The sequence below is a fragment of the Chiloscyllium punctatum genome, chromosome 5 (genome assembly GCF_047496795.1).
Source record: "Chiloscyllium punctatum isolate Juve2018m chromosome 5, sChiPun1.3, whole genome shotgun sequence".
NCBI classification, from domain to species: Eukaryota; Metazoa; Chordata; class Chondrichthyes; order Orectolobiformes; family Hemiscylliidae; genus Chiloscyllium; species Chiloscyllium punctatum.
The window spans coordinates 64,294,239-64,310,559 of record NC_092743.1 but is presented as its reverse complement, the minus strand read 5'-3'; the positions used below and the strand labels follow the sequence as shown (position 1 = coordinate 64,310,559).

Genomic DNA, 16,321 nt, shown 5'->3' with positions numbered 1-16,321 from the left:
TTGAAAAGTTCCTGGAGTACTACGACACAAATGGTAGTTTCAACAAGAAATACAATTCACAAGAGGAAGGGTAGATAGGAGAACATGTTTTAAAATCATGTGGCAAGTTTAGATGAAGGATGAATTTAGGCAAGGAAGACAAAAGAACAAACAATTATTTGCACCTTAAGAAAATACCATGATTCTATTATGGGAGGTTAAGCAAATAAACTTATTGTATTAACAACTGCAAGTAAAATCTTCCAGAAAGAAAGAATAAAGTATAACAACTGTTATACTATCTTCAAGGCTTTCTTTCAATACCTCTAAAATGTCTACTATTTTACCTTGATTCATTGATATTGCTTTCATAAGCCTGTAATACATAGTTAAGCAGACTGAATATAGTACTTTAAATCACAAATACTTTAAATCACAAATTGCAGATGCAAGAGTTAAAGTTTTCCTAAATTCATTTGATTTGGGGATTGAGCCATTGGATTTGGGAGTAGCAAATACTAGCCACTCCAATGTTTAAAAATGGAATTTGCAAACATATCAGTTCATCAAAAACAATAAAGGTGTGCCTCAAATGTCATCAGAATCTTTTATATTTGATTTCTCTTTTTCACACACAACATTCTGAAATGTCAATTTAGCACTAAGCTGAAGCAAGAATTAGTGGCAAAAGGATCACAAGAAGTTGGCATCAACTGTATTAAAATAGATGTCACAAATACAAAAAGAAAATATTATGGATACTGGAAGTCATGGAACTTGCACATGATGGTAGCTTAGAGCATAAAATGAATTGGGGAAGTTGAGTTGCAGCAACCGCGAGGCAACCAGCCTAACAGATGTTCTGAAGAGCTCATATTGGACTTGAAATGTTAATTCTGTTACTCTCTCCAAATATGCTGCCAGAGTTGCTGAGTTCTCCAGCACTTTTTGTTTTTATTACATATTCCATAAACCCTAACTCAACATGTGCACTTCTTATTCTCCATTCTTTTGGGGTTATATTCCAAGGAATAACATTTAATGAAATTCCACAGGCAGGAGAGAATGTCAAAAAAAGAGTCACTTTCTTTTAAACTGGTGAAAAAAATTAGGTCATTTGCAACAGCTCTTGTATTCCTGGCAGTAATTCTTCACAGCTGTTACCAAAAAAACGTGTATAGAAGTGATGGTCTTGCCACATCTCTCTCTATTGCAGAGTTTGGGTTTGAGCATAGACTAACCCATCCTTATCAAGGCTATTGGTCTGGATTGTACTAGTTCGCAAGCAGATGGAATATCTAAAGCCCGATTTGTCATCACTAAGTGGATATAGTCTTTCCACAAATTTGAAGTTGCTGATATTGATTCCATCCTTTCCATTCATTTGCCCTAAAATAAAAGAGTTAAAATTACCAAGTTAGTGAATCAGATGTTTATGACAAAAAGAAAATACTGAAAATACAAAACAGATCATCAAGCATTTGTAAAAAGAAAAGATAGGTTATCATATTGAGTGTGTACCCTTCAGTTCTCATAAAGGGTGTACACCTAAAATGTTATAAACCCGTCTTTTAACTTTATAGTCTTTTTAAATAAAAACTTTACACATGCTGACTGGCTTGCTTTGTATTTCAGATTTTCATCAATTGTAGGTTCATTTTACTAGCTTGTAACTAAAGATGGGGCATCATTATCAATGGTGTTATTGCTAACATTCAAACCTAATAAAAAAATTTCAGCCGAAACATGCTTCCCGGAGGAGTTTTTCATAGGAGTTGCAACAAAATAAAATTGTAACTTCTCACCTCCTGTCAGGAGGCAATATTTGTAGTTGAGAACATTGTATGTCACAATGATCAAGTGTATGATAAATGAAGCATTTTAACCAAATTTAGCTTAAAGTTAAATCAAAATGCAATATGCTGGAACCCAGCAGGTCTGGCAGCATCTGTGGAGACTGAAAACAAAGCTTTACATTTGTATGGTACTTTCCATAACCACTAGATGGTCTCAAAATACCTTACAGCCAATTCAGTACTTTCGTAGTCACTGTTGTAATGTAGGAAACATGTGATTTGAGCACGAATCACAGCAAGTAATAAAATGGTGATAATAAGAGAAGGGGTCACCCAGTAGAATATTTACCACTGCTATTGTGTGTTAACTCAATGTAGTTATAAGTTCAAATTTTCTGTTGAAACTCTAACTATAAAGCTGAGAAAAAATGTCCTTATTAATAGCATCCATTTCATTAAAGAGGCTTCAATCTAATCCACATTCAAGAGTCTGCTCAAAAACCCTTGCTCACATTTTGACTACTTTGAAATTCCACCATAGGTGAGACAATCCAGAGCTTTCTAGGAAAAGCAAACCATAACATTCAAAATAAAAAAATGTCAATTTGCTTTATCTCCTAATATTAATGGATCCTTTAAATATTCTAGGATTCAGCTCTGTATTTTCACCAAAACTAACCAGTGTTTCCTTGAGCCAAATCTATCTGTGTACCAACTTTCATTTGGAGTATTTGTAATATATTATTTATGGATAATCAGAGCAACAGGACGAAAAATATCCCTGCCCACACTGAGTGGCAGATATGAGGCCGCTTGGTCCTTTAATCAGCTTTTTTTTGTGATATTAATTGAGAGACAAATATACAGGAGATAACTCCCCTGTTTAGCAGCTGAGATCTCTCTCTAACATTTCATCCAAAGGCAGTGTCCAACAGTGCATTGCTACTTTTCAGTACTGAAATATTACTTAAAATGAAACATTAATTACTTTTTGGAGGAGAAAGTGAGAACTGCAGATGCTGGAGATCAGAGCTGAAAATGTGTTGCTGGAAAAGCGCAGCAGGTCAGGCAGCATCCAAGGAGCAGGAGAATCGACATTTCGGGCATGAGCCCTTCTTCAGGAATGAGAAAGTGTGCCAAGCAGACTAAGATAAAAGGTAGGGAGGAGGGACTTGGGGGAGGGGCATTGGAAATGCGATAGTGGAAGGAGGTTAAGGTGAGGGCGATAGGCTGGAGTGGGGGTGGGGACGGTGAGGTCAGGAAGAAGATTGCAGGTTAGGAAGGTGGTGCTGAGTTCGAGGGTTGGGACTGAGACAAGGTGGGGGGAGGGGAAATGAGGAAACTGGAGAAATCTGAGTTCATCCCTTGTGATTGGAGGGTTCCTAGGCAGATGATGAGGCGCTCTTCCTCCAGCCGTCATGTTGCTGTGGTCTGGTGATGGAGGAGTCCAAGGACCTGCATGTCCTTGGTGGAGTGGGAGGGGGATTTCAAGTATTGAGCCACGGGGTGGTTGGGTTGGTTGGTTCTGGTGTCCCAGAGGTGTTCTCTGAAATGTTCCGTAAGTAGGCGGACTGTGTCCCCAATATAGAGGAGGCCACATCGGGTGCAGCGGATGCAGTAAATGATGTGTGTGGAGATACAGGTGAATTTGTGGCGGATATGGAAGGATCCCTTGGGGCCTTGGAGGGAAATAAGGGGGAGGTGTGGGCGCAAATTTTGCATTTCTTGTGGTTGCAGGGAAAGGCGCCAGGAGTGGAGGTTGGTTTGGTGGGGGGTGTGGACCTGACGAGGGAGTGGTCTTTTCGGAATGCTGATAGGGGAGGGGAGAGAAATATATCCCTGGTGGTGGGGTCCGTTTGGAGGTGGTGGAAATGACGACAGATGATACAATATATATGGAGGTTGGTGGGGTGGTAGGTGAGGACCAGTGGGGTTCTGCCCTGGTGGCGACTGGAGGGGCAGGGCTCAAGGGCAGAGGAGCGGGAAATGGAGGAGATGTGGTGGAGAGCATCATCGACCACGTCTGGGGGGAATTTGCGGTCTTTGAAGGAGGCCATCTGGGTTGTTCGGTATTGGAACTGGTCCTCCTTTTTGTCAACTACTGTGTGCATACTGTCTGGTCTGCTGAGTATTTATAGTACATTACAGTTTTCTTTACAAGGAAAGATATAAAAGAGACCTCAGGGCAACTTTTTCACACAGAGGGTGGTGCGTGGAATGAGTTGCCAGAGGAAATGGTGGAGGCGAGTACAATTGCAACAATTAAAAGGCATCTGGATGGGTATAGGAATAGGAAGGGTTTAAGAGGGATATGAGCCGGGTGCTGGCAAGTGAGACTAGATTAGGTTGGGATATCTGATTGGCATGGACGAGTTGGACTGAAGGCTCTGTTTCCATGCTGTACATCTCTATGACTCTATGACCTGTGGTATTTTGTTCTATTTTAACTTCACATTGGCTCCATTAATTTTGCCATGCAGAAATTAAAAAGGAAACCATAATTTAAATAATAATACATATTTTGTAATTTGGATGAATAGAAGGTGTAACTTGATCTATTATTTAAGTAACTGCTTAAGTCTAATTATTGCTTTGAGCAGTTGGCAGCATTTATTTGTCAGTGCTTTACACATTTAATTTGAAATCTATGGTGGCGATGATGTTCATCTGACCAGAATCTCTGAAAATGAGACAGACCAAACAACTAAAGCAATTAATGAAGAAAGAACAGGGCAGCACAGTGGCTCAGTGGTCAGCACTGCTGCCTCACAGCACCAGGGTCCCAGTTTCAATTCCAGCCTCGGGCAACTGTCTGCGTGGAGTTTGCACGTTCTCCCCGTGTCTGCGTGGGTTTCCTCCGGGTGCTCCGGTTTCCTCCCACAGTCCAAAGATGTGCAAGTCAGGTGAATTGACCATGCTAAATTGCCCATAGTGTTAGGTGCATTAGTCAGAGGGGAAATGGGTGTGGGTGGGTTACTCTTCGGAGGGTCGGTATGTACTGGTTGGGCCGAAGGGCCTGTTTCCACACCATAGGGAATCTAATAGAAAATGTAAATAAATGCAGTTCCGGAACAAGAGCTTCAATTTATCTATTGTATTTTCTTTCAAAATGCACCAGTATGCTTCAAGTTTACAATTATAATGTATAACCTAGCAGATCTTCCATGGTCCTACTCAATGATACAAGAGTAAAAGTACAGGTACAGAGAGACATATCAGAATTGCCATTTGAGAGGCCCATTCAAAAGTCTGATACCAACGGGGAACAAACTGTTCTTGAATTGGTTTGTACAAGTATTCAAACTTTTATATCTTTTGTCCAATGGAAGAGGGTGGTAGAGCATAAAACCAGGTTGGGAGGCATCTTTGATTATGTTGGTTGCTATCCTGAGGTGGTGGAAATTATAGATGGAGTCAATGGATGGAAGGCTGGATTGCGTGATTTTTTTTTGGACTATATTCACGACTCTCTGTAGTTTAGAGTCATAGAGATGTACAGCATGGAATCAGACTCTTCGGTCCAACCTGTCCACACCGATCAGATATCCCAACCCAATCTAGTCCCACCTGTCAGCACGCGGCGCATATCCCTCCAAACCCTTCCTATTCATATACCCATCCAAATGCCTCTTAAATGTTGCAATTATACCAGCATCCACCACATCCTCTGGCAGCTCATTCCATACATGTACCACCCTCTGCGTGAAAACATTACCCCTTAGGTCTCTTTTATACCTTTCCCCTCTCACCCCAAACCTATGCCCTCTAGTTCTGGACTCACCGATCCTAGGGAAAAGTCTTTGTCTATTTATCCTATCCATGCCCCTCATAATTTTGTAAACCTCTATAAAGGTCATCCCTCAGCCTCCGACGCTCCAAGGAAAACAGCCCCAGCCTGTTCAGCCTTTCTCTATAGCTCAAATCCTCCAACCCTGGCAACATCCTTGTAAATCTTTTCTGAACCCTTTCAAGTTTCACAACATCTTTCCGATAGGAAGGAAACCAGAATTGCACTCAATATTCCAACTGTGGCCTAACCAATGTCCTGTACAGCTGCAACATGACCTCCCAACTCCTGTACTCAATACTCTGACCAATAAAGGAAAGCATACCAAATGCCTTCTTCACTATCCTATCTACCCGTGACTCCACTTTGAAGGAGCTATGAACCTGCACTCCAAGGTCTCTTTGTTCAGAAACACTCCCTAGGACCTTACCATTAAGTGTATAAGTCCTGCTAAAATTTGTTTTTCCAAAATGCAGCACCTCGTGTAATCTGAGGTAACCATCTTCGCTGTCCACTACACCTCCAATTTTGGTGCCATCTGCAAACTTACTAACTGTACCTCTTATGCTCGCATCCAAATCATTTATGTAAATGACAAACAGTAGAGGACCCAGCACCGATCCTTGTGGCATTCCACTGGTCACAGGCCTCCAGTCTGAAAAACAACTCTCCACCAACACCCTGTCTTCTACCTTTGAGCCAGTTCTGTATCCAAACGGCTAGTTCTCCCTTTATTCCATGAGATTGAACCTTGCTAATCAGTCTCCCATGGGGAACCTTGTCAAACACCTTACTGAAGTTCATATAGATCACATTTACTGTTCTGCCCTCATCAATCTTCTTTGTTACTTCTTCAAAAAACTCAATCAAGTTTGTGAGACATGATTTCCCACGCACAAAGCCATGTTGATTATCCCTAATCAGTCCTTGCCTTTCCAAATACATGTACATCCTGTCCCTCAGGATTCCCACCAACAACTTGCCCACCACTGAGGTCAGGCTCACCGGTCTATAGTTCCCTGGCTTGTCTTTACCGCCCTTCTTAAACAATGGCACCACATTTGCCAACCTCCAGTCTTCTGGCACCTCACACAGGTGAGCAATCACTTCTCTAGTTTCCCACAGAGTTCTTGGGTACACCTGATCAGGTCCTGGGGATTTATCCATCTTTAACCGTTTCAAGACATCCAGCACTTCCTCCTCTGTAATCTGGACATTTTGCAAGATGTCACCATCTATTTCCCTACATTCTATATCTTCCATGTCCTTTTCCACAGTAAATACTGATGCAAAATATTCATTTAGTATCTCCCCCATTTTCTGTGGCTCCACACAAAGGCCACCTTGCTGATATTTGAGGGGCCCTATTCTCTCCCTAGTTGCCCTGTTGTCCTTAATATATTTATAAAAACCCTTTGGATTCTCCTTAATTCTATTTGCCAAAGCTATCTCATGTCCCTGTTTTACCCTCCTGATTTCCCTCTTAAGTATACTCCTACTTCCTTTATACTCTTCTAAGGATTCACTCGATCTATCCTGTCTACACCTGACATATGCTTCCTTCTTTATCTTAGCCAAACCCTCAATTTCTTTAGTCATCCAGCATTCCCTATACCTACCAGCCTTTCCTTTCACCCTGACAGGAATATACTTTCTCTGGATTCTTGTTATCTCATTTCTGAAGGCTTCCCATTTTCCAGCCGTCCCTTTACCTGCGAACATCTGCCTCCAATCAGCTTTCAAAAGTTCTTGCCTAATGCCGTCAAAATTGGCCTTTCTCCAATTTAGAACTTCAATTTTTAGATCTGGTCTATCCTTTTCCATCACTAAACGAACAGAATTCTGGTCGCTGGCCCCAAAGTGCTCCCCCACTGACACCTCAGTCCCCCGCCTTGCCTTAGTTCCCAAGAGTAGGTCAAGGTTTGCACCTTCTCTAGTAGGTACATCCACATCCTGAATCACAAAATTGCCTTGTACGCACTTAAGAAATTCCTCTCCATCTAAACCTTGAACACTATAGCAGTCCCAGTCGATGTTTGGAAAGTTAAAATCCCCAACCATAACTACCCTATTATTCTTACAGATAGCTGAGATCTCCTTAGAAGGTTGTTTCTCAATTTCCCTCTGACTATTAGGGAGTCTATAATACAATCCCAATAAGGTGATCATCCTTTTCTTATTTCTCAGTTCCACTCAAATAACTTCCCTGGATGTATTTCCGGGCATACCCTCCCTCAGCACAGCTGTCATGCTATCCCTTATCAAAAATGCCACTCCCCCTCCTCTCTTGCCTCCCTTTCTATCCTTCCTGTAGCATTTGTATCCTGGAACATTGAGCTGCCAGTCCTGCCCATCCCTGAGCCATGTTTCTACAATTGCTATGATATCCCAGTCCCATGTTCCTAACCATGCCCTGAGTTCATCTGCCTTCCCTGTTAGGCCCCTTGCATTGAAATAAATGCAGTTTAATTTATTAGTCCTACCTTGTCCCTGCCTGCCCTGACTGTTTGATTCACTTCTGTTCTGAACTATACCAGTATCAGATTGATCTCGTTCCTCACTCTCTCCCTGGGTCCTACCCCCACCCGCACCTTACTAATTTAAATCCTCCCGAACAGTTCTAGCAAAATTCCCTGCCAGTATATTAGTCCCCTTCCAATTTAGGTGCAATCCGTCCTTCCTGTACAGGTCACTTCTACCCCAAAATACATTCCAATGATCCAAAAATGTGAATCCTTCTCCCATACACCAGCTCCTCAGCCATGCGCTCATCTGCTCTATCCTCTTATTCCTGCCCTCACTAGCTCATAGCACTAGGAGTAATCCAGATATTACTACCCTTGAGGACCTCCTTTTTAAATTTTTGCCTAACGCTCTGTAATTTCCCTTCTGAATCTCAACCTTTTCCCTTCCAATCTCATTGGTTCCAATGTGGACAATGACCTCTTGCTAGCCCCTCTCCCCCGTGAGAACATTCTGCACCCTCTCTGATACATCCTTGATCCTGGCACCAGGGAAACAACACACCATTCTGCTTTTTCTCTGCTGGCCACAGAAAGGTCTGTCTGTACCTCTGACTATAGAATCCCCTAACACAATTGATCTCTTGGAAGCTGACGTACCCCTCGTTGCATTAGAGCCAGTCTCAATACCAGAAACTTTGCTGTTCGTGCTCTTGCAGTCTTGGGAAAAGCAGTTGCCAAATCATGCTCTGATGCATCTAGATAGAATGCTTTCCATGGTGCGTCTATAAAAATTGCTAAGAGTCCTTGTGGATATGCCAACATTCCTTAGCCTCCTGAGGAATTAGACATTGTTGTGCTTTCTTGACCATTGCCTTGATGTGGGGAGACCAAGACAGGTTGTTAGTGATTATCACTCCCAGGAACTTAGTGCTCTCGACCATCTTCACCTCAGCATCATTGATGCAGACAAGGTCATTCCCTCCATTCTGCTTCCTGAAGTCAGTGACCAGCTCCTTCACATCACCAGCTCCAGTGACATCGATGGAGAGATTGTTATCTTTACACCATGCCACTATACACTCAATCTCTTTCCTGTACTCTGTCTCGTTATTGTTTGACATCCAACCCAAAACTATGGTGTTGTCAACAAACTTGTAAATGGAGTTGGGGCAGGAGTTGGTGACACAATCTAGGGTACATAATGAGTAGAGTATTGGGCTAAGTATGCAGCCTGTGGAGCACTGGTGTTGAGGATGATGGTGGAGGAAGTGCTGTCATCTATTCTTACTGATTGTGGTCTGAGGTCACTAAGTTGAGAATCCAATTAAAAAGGGGGGAGTTGAGACATAGGTCTTAGAGTTTCGAGAAGAGTTTGTTTGAAATTAGGGTGTTGCAGGCAGAACTGTAGTTAATAAGTAGGAGCCGTACCTATGTATTCTTGTTATCCAGATGTTCCAAGATGAGTGTAGGGCCACAAAGATGGAATCTGCTGTGGACCTGTTGCACCAGTAGATGAATTGCAAAGGATCAAGCCAGTTTGGTAGGCTGGAATTCATATGAGCCATGACTAACCTCTCGAAGTACTTCATAATTATGGAGGTCAGAGCCACCGAGCTGTAGTCATTGAGGCATGCTGCATGATTTTTTTTTGGCACTGGGATGATGGTATCTTCTTGAAGCAAGTGGGGACTTCAGAGCATGGCAAGGAGAGGTTAAAGATGTCTACAAATACTCCCGCGCTGATCTGCACAGGATTTGAGTGCACGACAGGGGGGGGCTCCATCAAAGCCGGTTGATTTCCATGGATTCATTCTTAAGAAGGCTGGTCTAGCATATACGGCAGTGACCGTGGGTACAGATGCATCAGAGGCTGTTGGTATAGGTGACATCATTTCACTGACTTTTTGTTCAAAGAGAGCATAAAATGCATTGAGCTGTTCGGGTAGGGATGTACCGTTGCCTGTGACTCTGTCCAACTTAGCTTTGTGGTCTGTCATGTCATGTAAGCCTTGCCACAAATTATGGGTGTCCTTGTGGTTAATCTGGGTCTCAAGATTAGTTTGGTGTTGCTTTTTGGTATCTCTGATGGCTTTATGAAGGTCATAGCTGGATTTCCTGTATGTCAGGGTTGCCCGACTTGTACTCCACAGACCTGGACTGGAATAGAAATGGATCTCTTGGTTGATCCATGGTTTCTGGCATGCATGTTTACTAATGAAGTCTGTAATGGTAGTGACATACTTGTTTAGGTTGCCTGCTGAGGTCTTGAATATGGAGCAGTTCACAGACTCTTAGCAATCAAATAGAAGCTATTCCAATGCCTCAGACCATCACCATCCTAAATGTTCCACCCTGAATCCTTAGACTGTGACCCTAGCATCGAGGCACTGATCACTCTTGATCGGCTATGATGGGCTTGGCATGTTGTCCACATGACTGACACGAGACTCCCCAAGCAGTTGCTCTACTCCCAGCTTCAAAACAGCAGGTGAGCACCAGGTGGCTAGAGGAAGTGCTGTGATACCTTCAAGGCCTCACTGGTGAAGTGTGACATTCCCACAGACACCTGGGAATCAATGGCCCAAGTGGAGGAGGAGCATCTAAGAAGGTAGCGAGCACCTCATCAGGAAAGAGCAGAAGCCTGAGGAGACAGCAAAAGGAGTGTGCTGCCTCACCAATGCCCCACCCATCCCTTCCCATGACCACCTTCTGCTCCAGTGTAACAGAGCCTACGGAAACCACATTGGTCTGTACAGCCACCTATGGACGCACCCTGAGAATGGAAGAGAGTCATCCCCATCTGCGAGGGACTGCCAAATGAATGAATGGCTTCTAGACTTGACTACTCTAATGCATTCCTAAACAAACACTCACATTCCATCCTGCATGAAATCATCCCAAGTTCTAGTGCCCATGTCCTAATTTGAACCAAACACATTTCACTTTTTGTTCCTGTGCTTGCTGACTCCTGGATCAGCAATACCAATTTAAAAATTTCAATCCTTGTTCAAGGTTTGTGTAAAGATTTGTAGCTCAGTTCAATCCTTGTTTTCAAATCTTTCCATGGTCTGATACCCCCTTATTTCCATAAACTCCACAAAACTCACAACTCAGATATTTGTGTTCTTCTAATAGTAGCCAGTTGAGAGTCCCAATTTTAATTGTTCATCCATTGGTGGTCTTGTTTTCAGTTCCCTAGGCTAAAGGACCCTACATCCTTCTACTCTCCACCTGCATACTCTTCACCCAAGCTTTAGGTGATCTGACAAAACATCTTATAGTTTTATAACACTTCTTCAAAGTACCATGGGAGATTTCACTATGTTAAAGGCACTATATGAACGTATATTGTTGTAATACACAAACATCAAGAAATTTAAATTTATGGAATAATTGGTTATGTCTTTCGATCTGGAACATATGCATTTTAGCATTGAGGAAATTCACAATTTATAGCACAGTCAATCTGATGTGCAGCTGTAACCACAAGTTCTAAATACTGTGTCGCTTCTATAAGTGGGACAAAAGATAGAACAAATAGCTAGTAAAAATTCTTAAATCACCAAAATATATGGTTTAACACATTAGATCTACAATGCTGAATTTAAACAGTGCCCCACCTTATTTTGAACATGGGTTGGAATCTTCATGTTTCCTGATAAATTAAATATATATTATAAATAATACTTTAGTGTGCTGGTTAAATTCCAACAGAACAACTGTTTAGTTCTGCCAAGTTGTAACTTAGTTGAATGGATTTTGGCAAGTGAGTCGAGTCCAAGTAGGGAAGAGTGCATGCACTCTGGATGACATTGACAAAAACCTGACTTGTGGTGGTTTATTTACTAATTTGGTTTGGAGGTTCTTGAACATGGTGATATGCTTCCACATATCATCTCGTATATTTTAACATTTTTTTAAAAATAGTAAAAAAAACCCAATGACAATCTGTTAGTTTTTAATTATAATAAAGAATTAATGAAAAATGGCTCTTCATTAAGTTTAAAAGTATCATTGGTACTTCAAGCAGAGTTTTGCAAATATGATTAAATTGGTAGACTTCACATTCTACTTTTCCGAAATACAAACTCACTGGCATCAGCTAGAATCATTCCGAAGCAGATGCTGTAGCAAGCTAATAACCATACTCAATAGCATTATTAGAAAACTTGCTAATTTCACTGTGAACTTATCTACACATTTTACAAACCTTAAAAAAGATAATTGGATCCAACCAGTGTTTAAACACAGGGGTAAGTCAGACATAACATATTGTATTGTATTGTGAACATCAAAAATGACCACCATCACATACAATAGAATAAACATGAACAATATACTCCAATAGCTCACATGCTAATTTCTAAACTCTACAATTAGATTTTCCAGCCTCTAAGACTGCAGCATTATTAAGACATCCACAACTCAAACGTTACAGTGACGTTCAAGTGATACATAAAGTAGTCTGCACTGCAAAACTGTATTGTAACCTTACATCCCACATATGTGGATCTGAAAAAGATGGGTATTTTTTGGTGCATACTTCTTTGGAACATTGTATGCAAGCAAATCCAAACAGGCCCACAGTTGTTTCCCGATTGCAATGCTTTCTCAAATGGGGGAGGGGAAACTCTGGAATGCACAGAAGTCTTTTGACACTGCAGCTATTTCACACCTAAAATAAACATAATTTACACCCCAATGATATGTTAAAGACATTTGAATTTAAAAAAAAACACAAAAGAATGAAAGCCTTGACCTCTTTCTCCCATTGTCCTTTTCCTGAGAAGACACTCCCTTTGTCGTCAGAGTAACTCTGGAGCTTGCTCATCTATCACTCACTATGCTCTCACATTCCCATTTGCGCGTCTCAATATTTCTTTGGCAATTTCATGGCATTTTTTTTTGACCCTCGACTGAAGAACATCAAGTAAACTTGTACTGAGAAAAGTTTTAGCTTCCAATCTGGCAACTCCTCTGTTACTGTATTTCAATCTGATCTCTTTGCACTTCACTGAGCCTGTTCTTTACACTTTATGCAATGTGATCAGAGTTTTATAGTTTTAACTAATTATTCAGTGCACAGCACCAATAAACCTATCTGCTTTCAGAATTACTTTATATATTGTTTTATGAATATATTTACTTTCCACATTTCATGACAAGATTGTGATAAAATTAAAATTCAAAACTTGACAATTCACTTCTACAGAAGATGAAGTCCAATGTTATTGTTTCTTGTGTTTCCTTCACAAATCCTATATACAATTTTCCAAGCTAACATCTGCATGCAACACTAATTGGGAAACATGCAACTAAAATTGAAGATTTTTTTGTCTTAAATGTGTGTTTATAAAGGCAAATGATGTGGTGACTGCTGAATAGATAATCAGTTCTGGGTGCAAAGTGCTATTGGGTCAGACACAAACAGCCAGATTCAGAGGATAGCTGCCTTTACTTGACCTAATAATCTGCTTCTCTTCCAGGTTCTGGACATTGGTACTGGACATTGTTCCATTTTTCCAGTTGAGTTATGTTTCTGTCTTAAGATCGCCACTGTATACTAAATTATGCTAACTCTTTGTACTGGTGGCTACCAGGAATTACAACAAAACAACTCAAATTCATTGCATTAATTGTTGTACTGAATTCAATAAAATGTTAAAAAATAGCTAAGACATCATCTATCTATTTCTATCTTGAACTGCATGAGTTGAAAACTTTATTATCGCTGCTGTATTCTTTAGTTTCTGTGATGAAAAGAGAATGATAGTGAAACAGCCTTAAGTGACATGAGAAAATGAGTGTTATTTTGTGTGGCAACATACAAGCAAGATATTCACAGAAATAACTATAGTATTGAAAATTAAACAACTAGCATGTAAGGAAAGATCAGTTCTTACTAGTTAAACTGTTTGCTTTTCAGTCATCAAATCGATATTTTAAAATTGTAATCAAGGGTAAACATTATGGACAAGATTTTGACATCACCAACAATTTATTGTTTGCATTCTTTTCCAACAGATGTATAACTAACTGAACATATTATCGGGTTATAGATTAGTTTATTACCTTTAAATTATTCCTATAAAAGTCTTAAGAAATATAGATAATTACAAAACAAAAACCCGTTTTGTTGATGCATCCTCAGTAAACAAAGCCCTAGGCGGACAACAGCAGTTGCTGTATCCGCTGGCACTGACCTGACCTGGATTTGATTAAAAATAAAAGAAGAAAAAAAAGCATACCAAACGGGCCGCCTCAGCCCAAGTGCGGTCCTTCTTTTTCCTTTTGTCTTTCATTCTTTATTTTTCTTTTTCACTCAGAACATTTTTTTTTATTTTTTCAGGCAAGAGGTAAAAAAAAGGGACACTCAAGCAGCAAAGGACTAGACTAGAAGACAACAATCCCACTAGCACATATAGTACACAGCTTCCTCCCACTAGTCCCCCCCCGCACCCTCCAGATGACAGATCTCCCCTCCCCCTCTCCCAACTCAAAACAATACAAAACCCAGCGGCCCCAGCGCCGCCCCAGTCAAAGGTCACTCAACCCCCCCCGCCCCCTACCCCCGAAGCACACCACACCCTTCTCCTGCCGGATTACCGCGAGTCTTCATCACTTTTGCGGTTCACATTTGTTCATTTTCCTCTGAGTGAGAAGAGTTCAGGTTAAAAATCTCAACTTCCCCCGTGCATGGAGAATGATTTTTGTGCGATTCGTTGGTACTCCATGATTGTTTGGAAGATGGCTGCAAGCCTGGAGGCTGCGCTCTGTGTTGGAAGCGTCGTTGCCTGGTTACGGCCGCTGCCTGGTAACCGGGGAGAGTCCGCGCGGGGCCCAAACATTGACGAGGAGGTTCCAGCAGCTGCTGTAGAAATCGCAGCGAGATGTAGCCAGGGATATGATCTGTAAGTGTCAGTAGATTAGCTGATTGTATGACATGTAATGTTTAAATTATTGCATGTTTTTTTAAAAGAAAAAGAAAGAGTTACTTACCTCGTTCAGTACCCCAATTCGTTTGAACGGAGTCCTTTCTTGAGGGTGAACTGAGTTCCTAGGCTGTGCGTTTGACAAAATAGTGATTATGAAAGCGAGGGGAGGGTACTAAGTCTTTGGGATTCGTGCTTGTAGTTGTGTCCCGCCTGCGCCTTCTCCCACCCTACTTCATCTAACACCATCAATTTATTGTTCCCGTAGTTGCTCTCTCATTTGTTTCTCTAGCTTTCCTCATGTACATCTATACTGTATGCCACGACTGTTTGTTGTTCTTCTCAAGTTCCTTTTTTTTTAATGCTGTATTGGATTCACTAGTGACTATGGTGGATATATGTTCTCTATATCTACCTTACTTTAAAGACATCCATCAGCCATTGTGTAACCTCTTTTTCTAGAGAAATGTTCCTGATTGCCTGTGATTTGTAAAGTTGTCTTTGCAAATCCTTCTTTGTATCAGTAGCTCTATATTCTTTTGTATAATATTGACAAGAACTATACACATATAACAGTTCAAAACAAGTTTGTAAGCTGAAAAAGATTTTCTTGTATTTAGCACTTTTTCCACCTTTTGATAATTTATAACTTAAGCTACTCAGTTTAAATGTTCATTTCACTTGTAACAATTGAGGTTTATAAGAGTTTTGTTTTGGGACTGTGTCTTTGAATTAGTATAGAATGAGAGAGCAATGTGACCTGTTCTGAAAACATGCCTCAACAGGTGTAAAGAAGGGCCTGTTTTAATAAAAGCCATAGAATCCCTACAGCGTGGGAAAAGTCCATTTCGCCTACTAAGTCTGTCCCAAGCCTCTGAAGACTATCACACCCAGACCTGGCCACCCCACCCTATCTGTGTAACCCTGCATTTACCATGGTTAATCCATCTTGCCTGCACTACCCTAGACACTACAGAGCAATTTAGCATAGCCAATCCACCTAACCTGTGGATCTTTGGATTGTGGTAGGAAACCGAAGCACCTGGTGGAAACCTATGCAGACGCTGGATGAATGTGCAAACTCCACACAGTCACCCAAGGTTTGAGTCCAACCTGGGTCCCTGGTGCTATGAAGCAGCAGTGTTAACTATTGAACCACAGTGCTAACCTATAGTTTTGATAGGACAAAGAAGACAAAACAGTTTACAATGTTAGAAGTATAGTTATCATGGACAGCTTTCAGGTAACCAATTTTAAAAAATCAAAGCAGCATGAAGAAACTTATTTTTAACCCAGTGAATTTTTGATATTTGGAATGTACTACCTATTTTTAACTCAGTGAGTTTTTGATATTTGGAATGT

The 16,321-nt window shown here is 41.0% G+C and overlaps 2 protein-coding genes across 9 annotated transcripts in view; one reads left to right on the top strand and one right to left on the bottom strand.

Moving 5' to 3' along the window:
- LOC140477125 (putative Polycomb group protein ASXL3) overlaps nucleotides 1-14,738 on the bottom strand; it is a 308,321-nt gene extending 293,583 nt beyond the window's left edge. The window contains exons 1-2 of one of the 3 annotated variants that reach the window (XM_072570447.1): nucleotides 12,787-12,857; nucleotides 11,648-11,682 (exon numbers count right to left, since the gene is read on the bottom strand). In XM_072570447.1, the coding sequence (XP_072426548.1) occupies nucleotides 11,648-11,682; nucleotides 12,787-12,799 (48 nt within the window). In that variant the 5' untranslated portion in view covers nucleotides 12,800-12,857. Of the gene's footprint in view, nucleotides 1-11,647; nucleotides 11,683-12,786; nucleotides 12,858-14,275; nucleotides 14,468-14,633 lie in introns of those variants that run through there. The other 2 variants (XM_072570448.1, XM_072570446.1) reach the window with 2 other exon arrangements.
- A 48-nt stretch (nucleotides 14,739-14,786) lies between these two features.
- The window catches only part of ccdc178 (coiled-coil domain containing 178), a 379,630-nt gene continuing 378,095 nt past the window's right edge, over nucleotides 14,787-16,321 (top strand). For all 6 annotated transcript variants that reach the window (XM_072570453.1, XM_072570452.1, XM_072570451.1 and 3 more), the window contains exon 1: nucleotides 14,787-14,938. The gene's annotated coding sequence lies outside the window, so the exon portion shown is untranslated. The remainder of the gene's footprint in view (nucleotides 14,939-16,321) is intronic.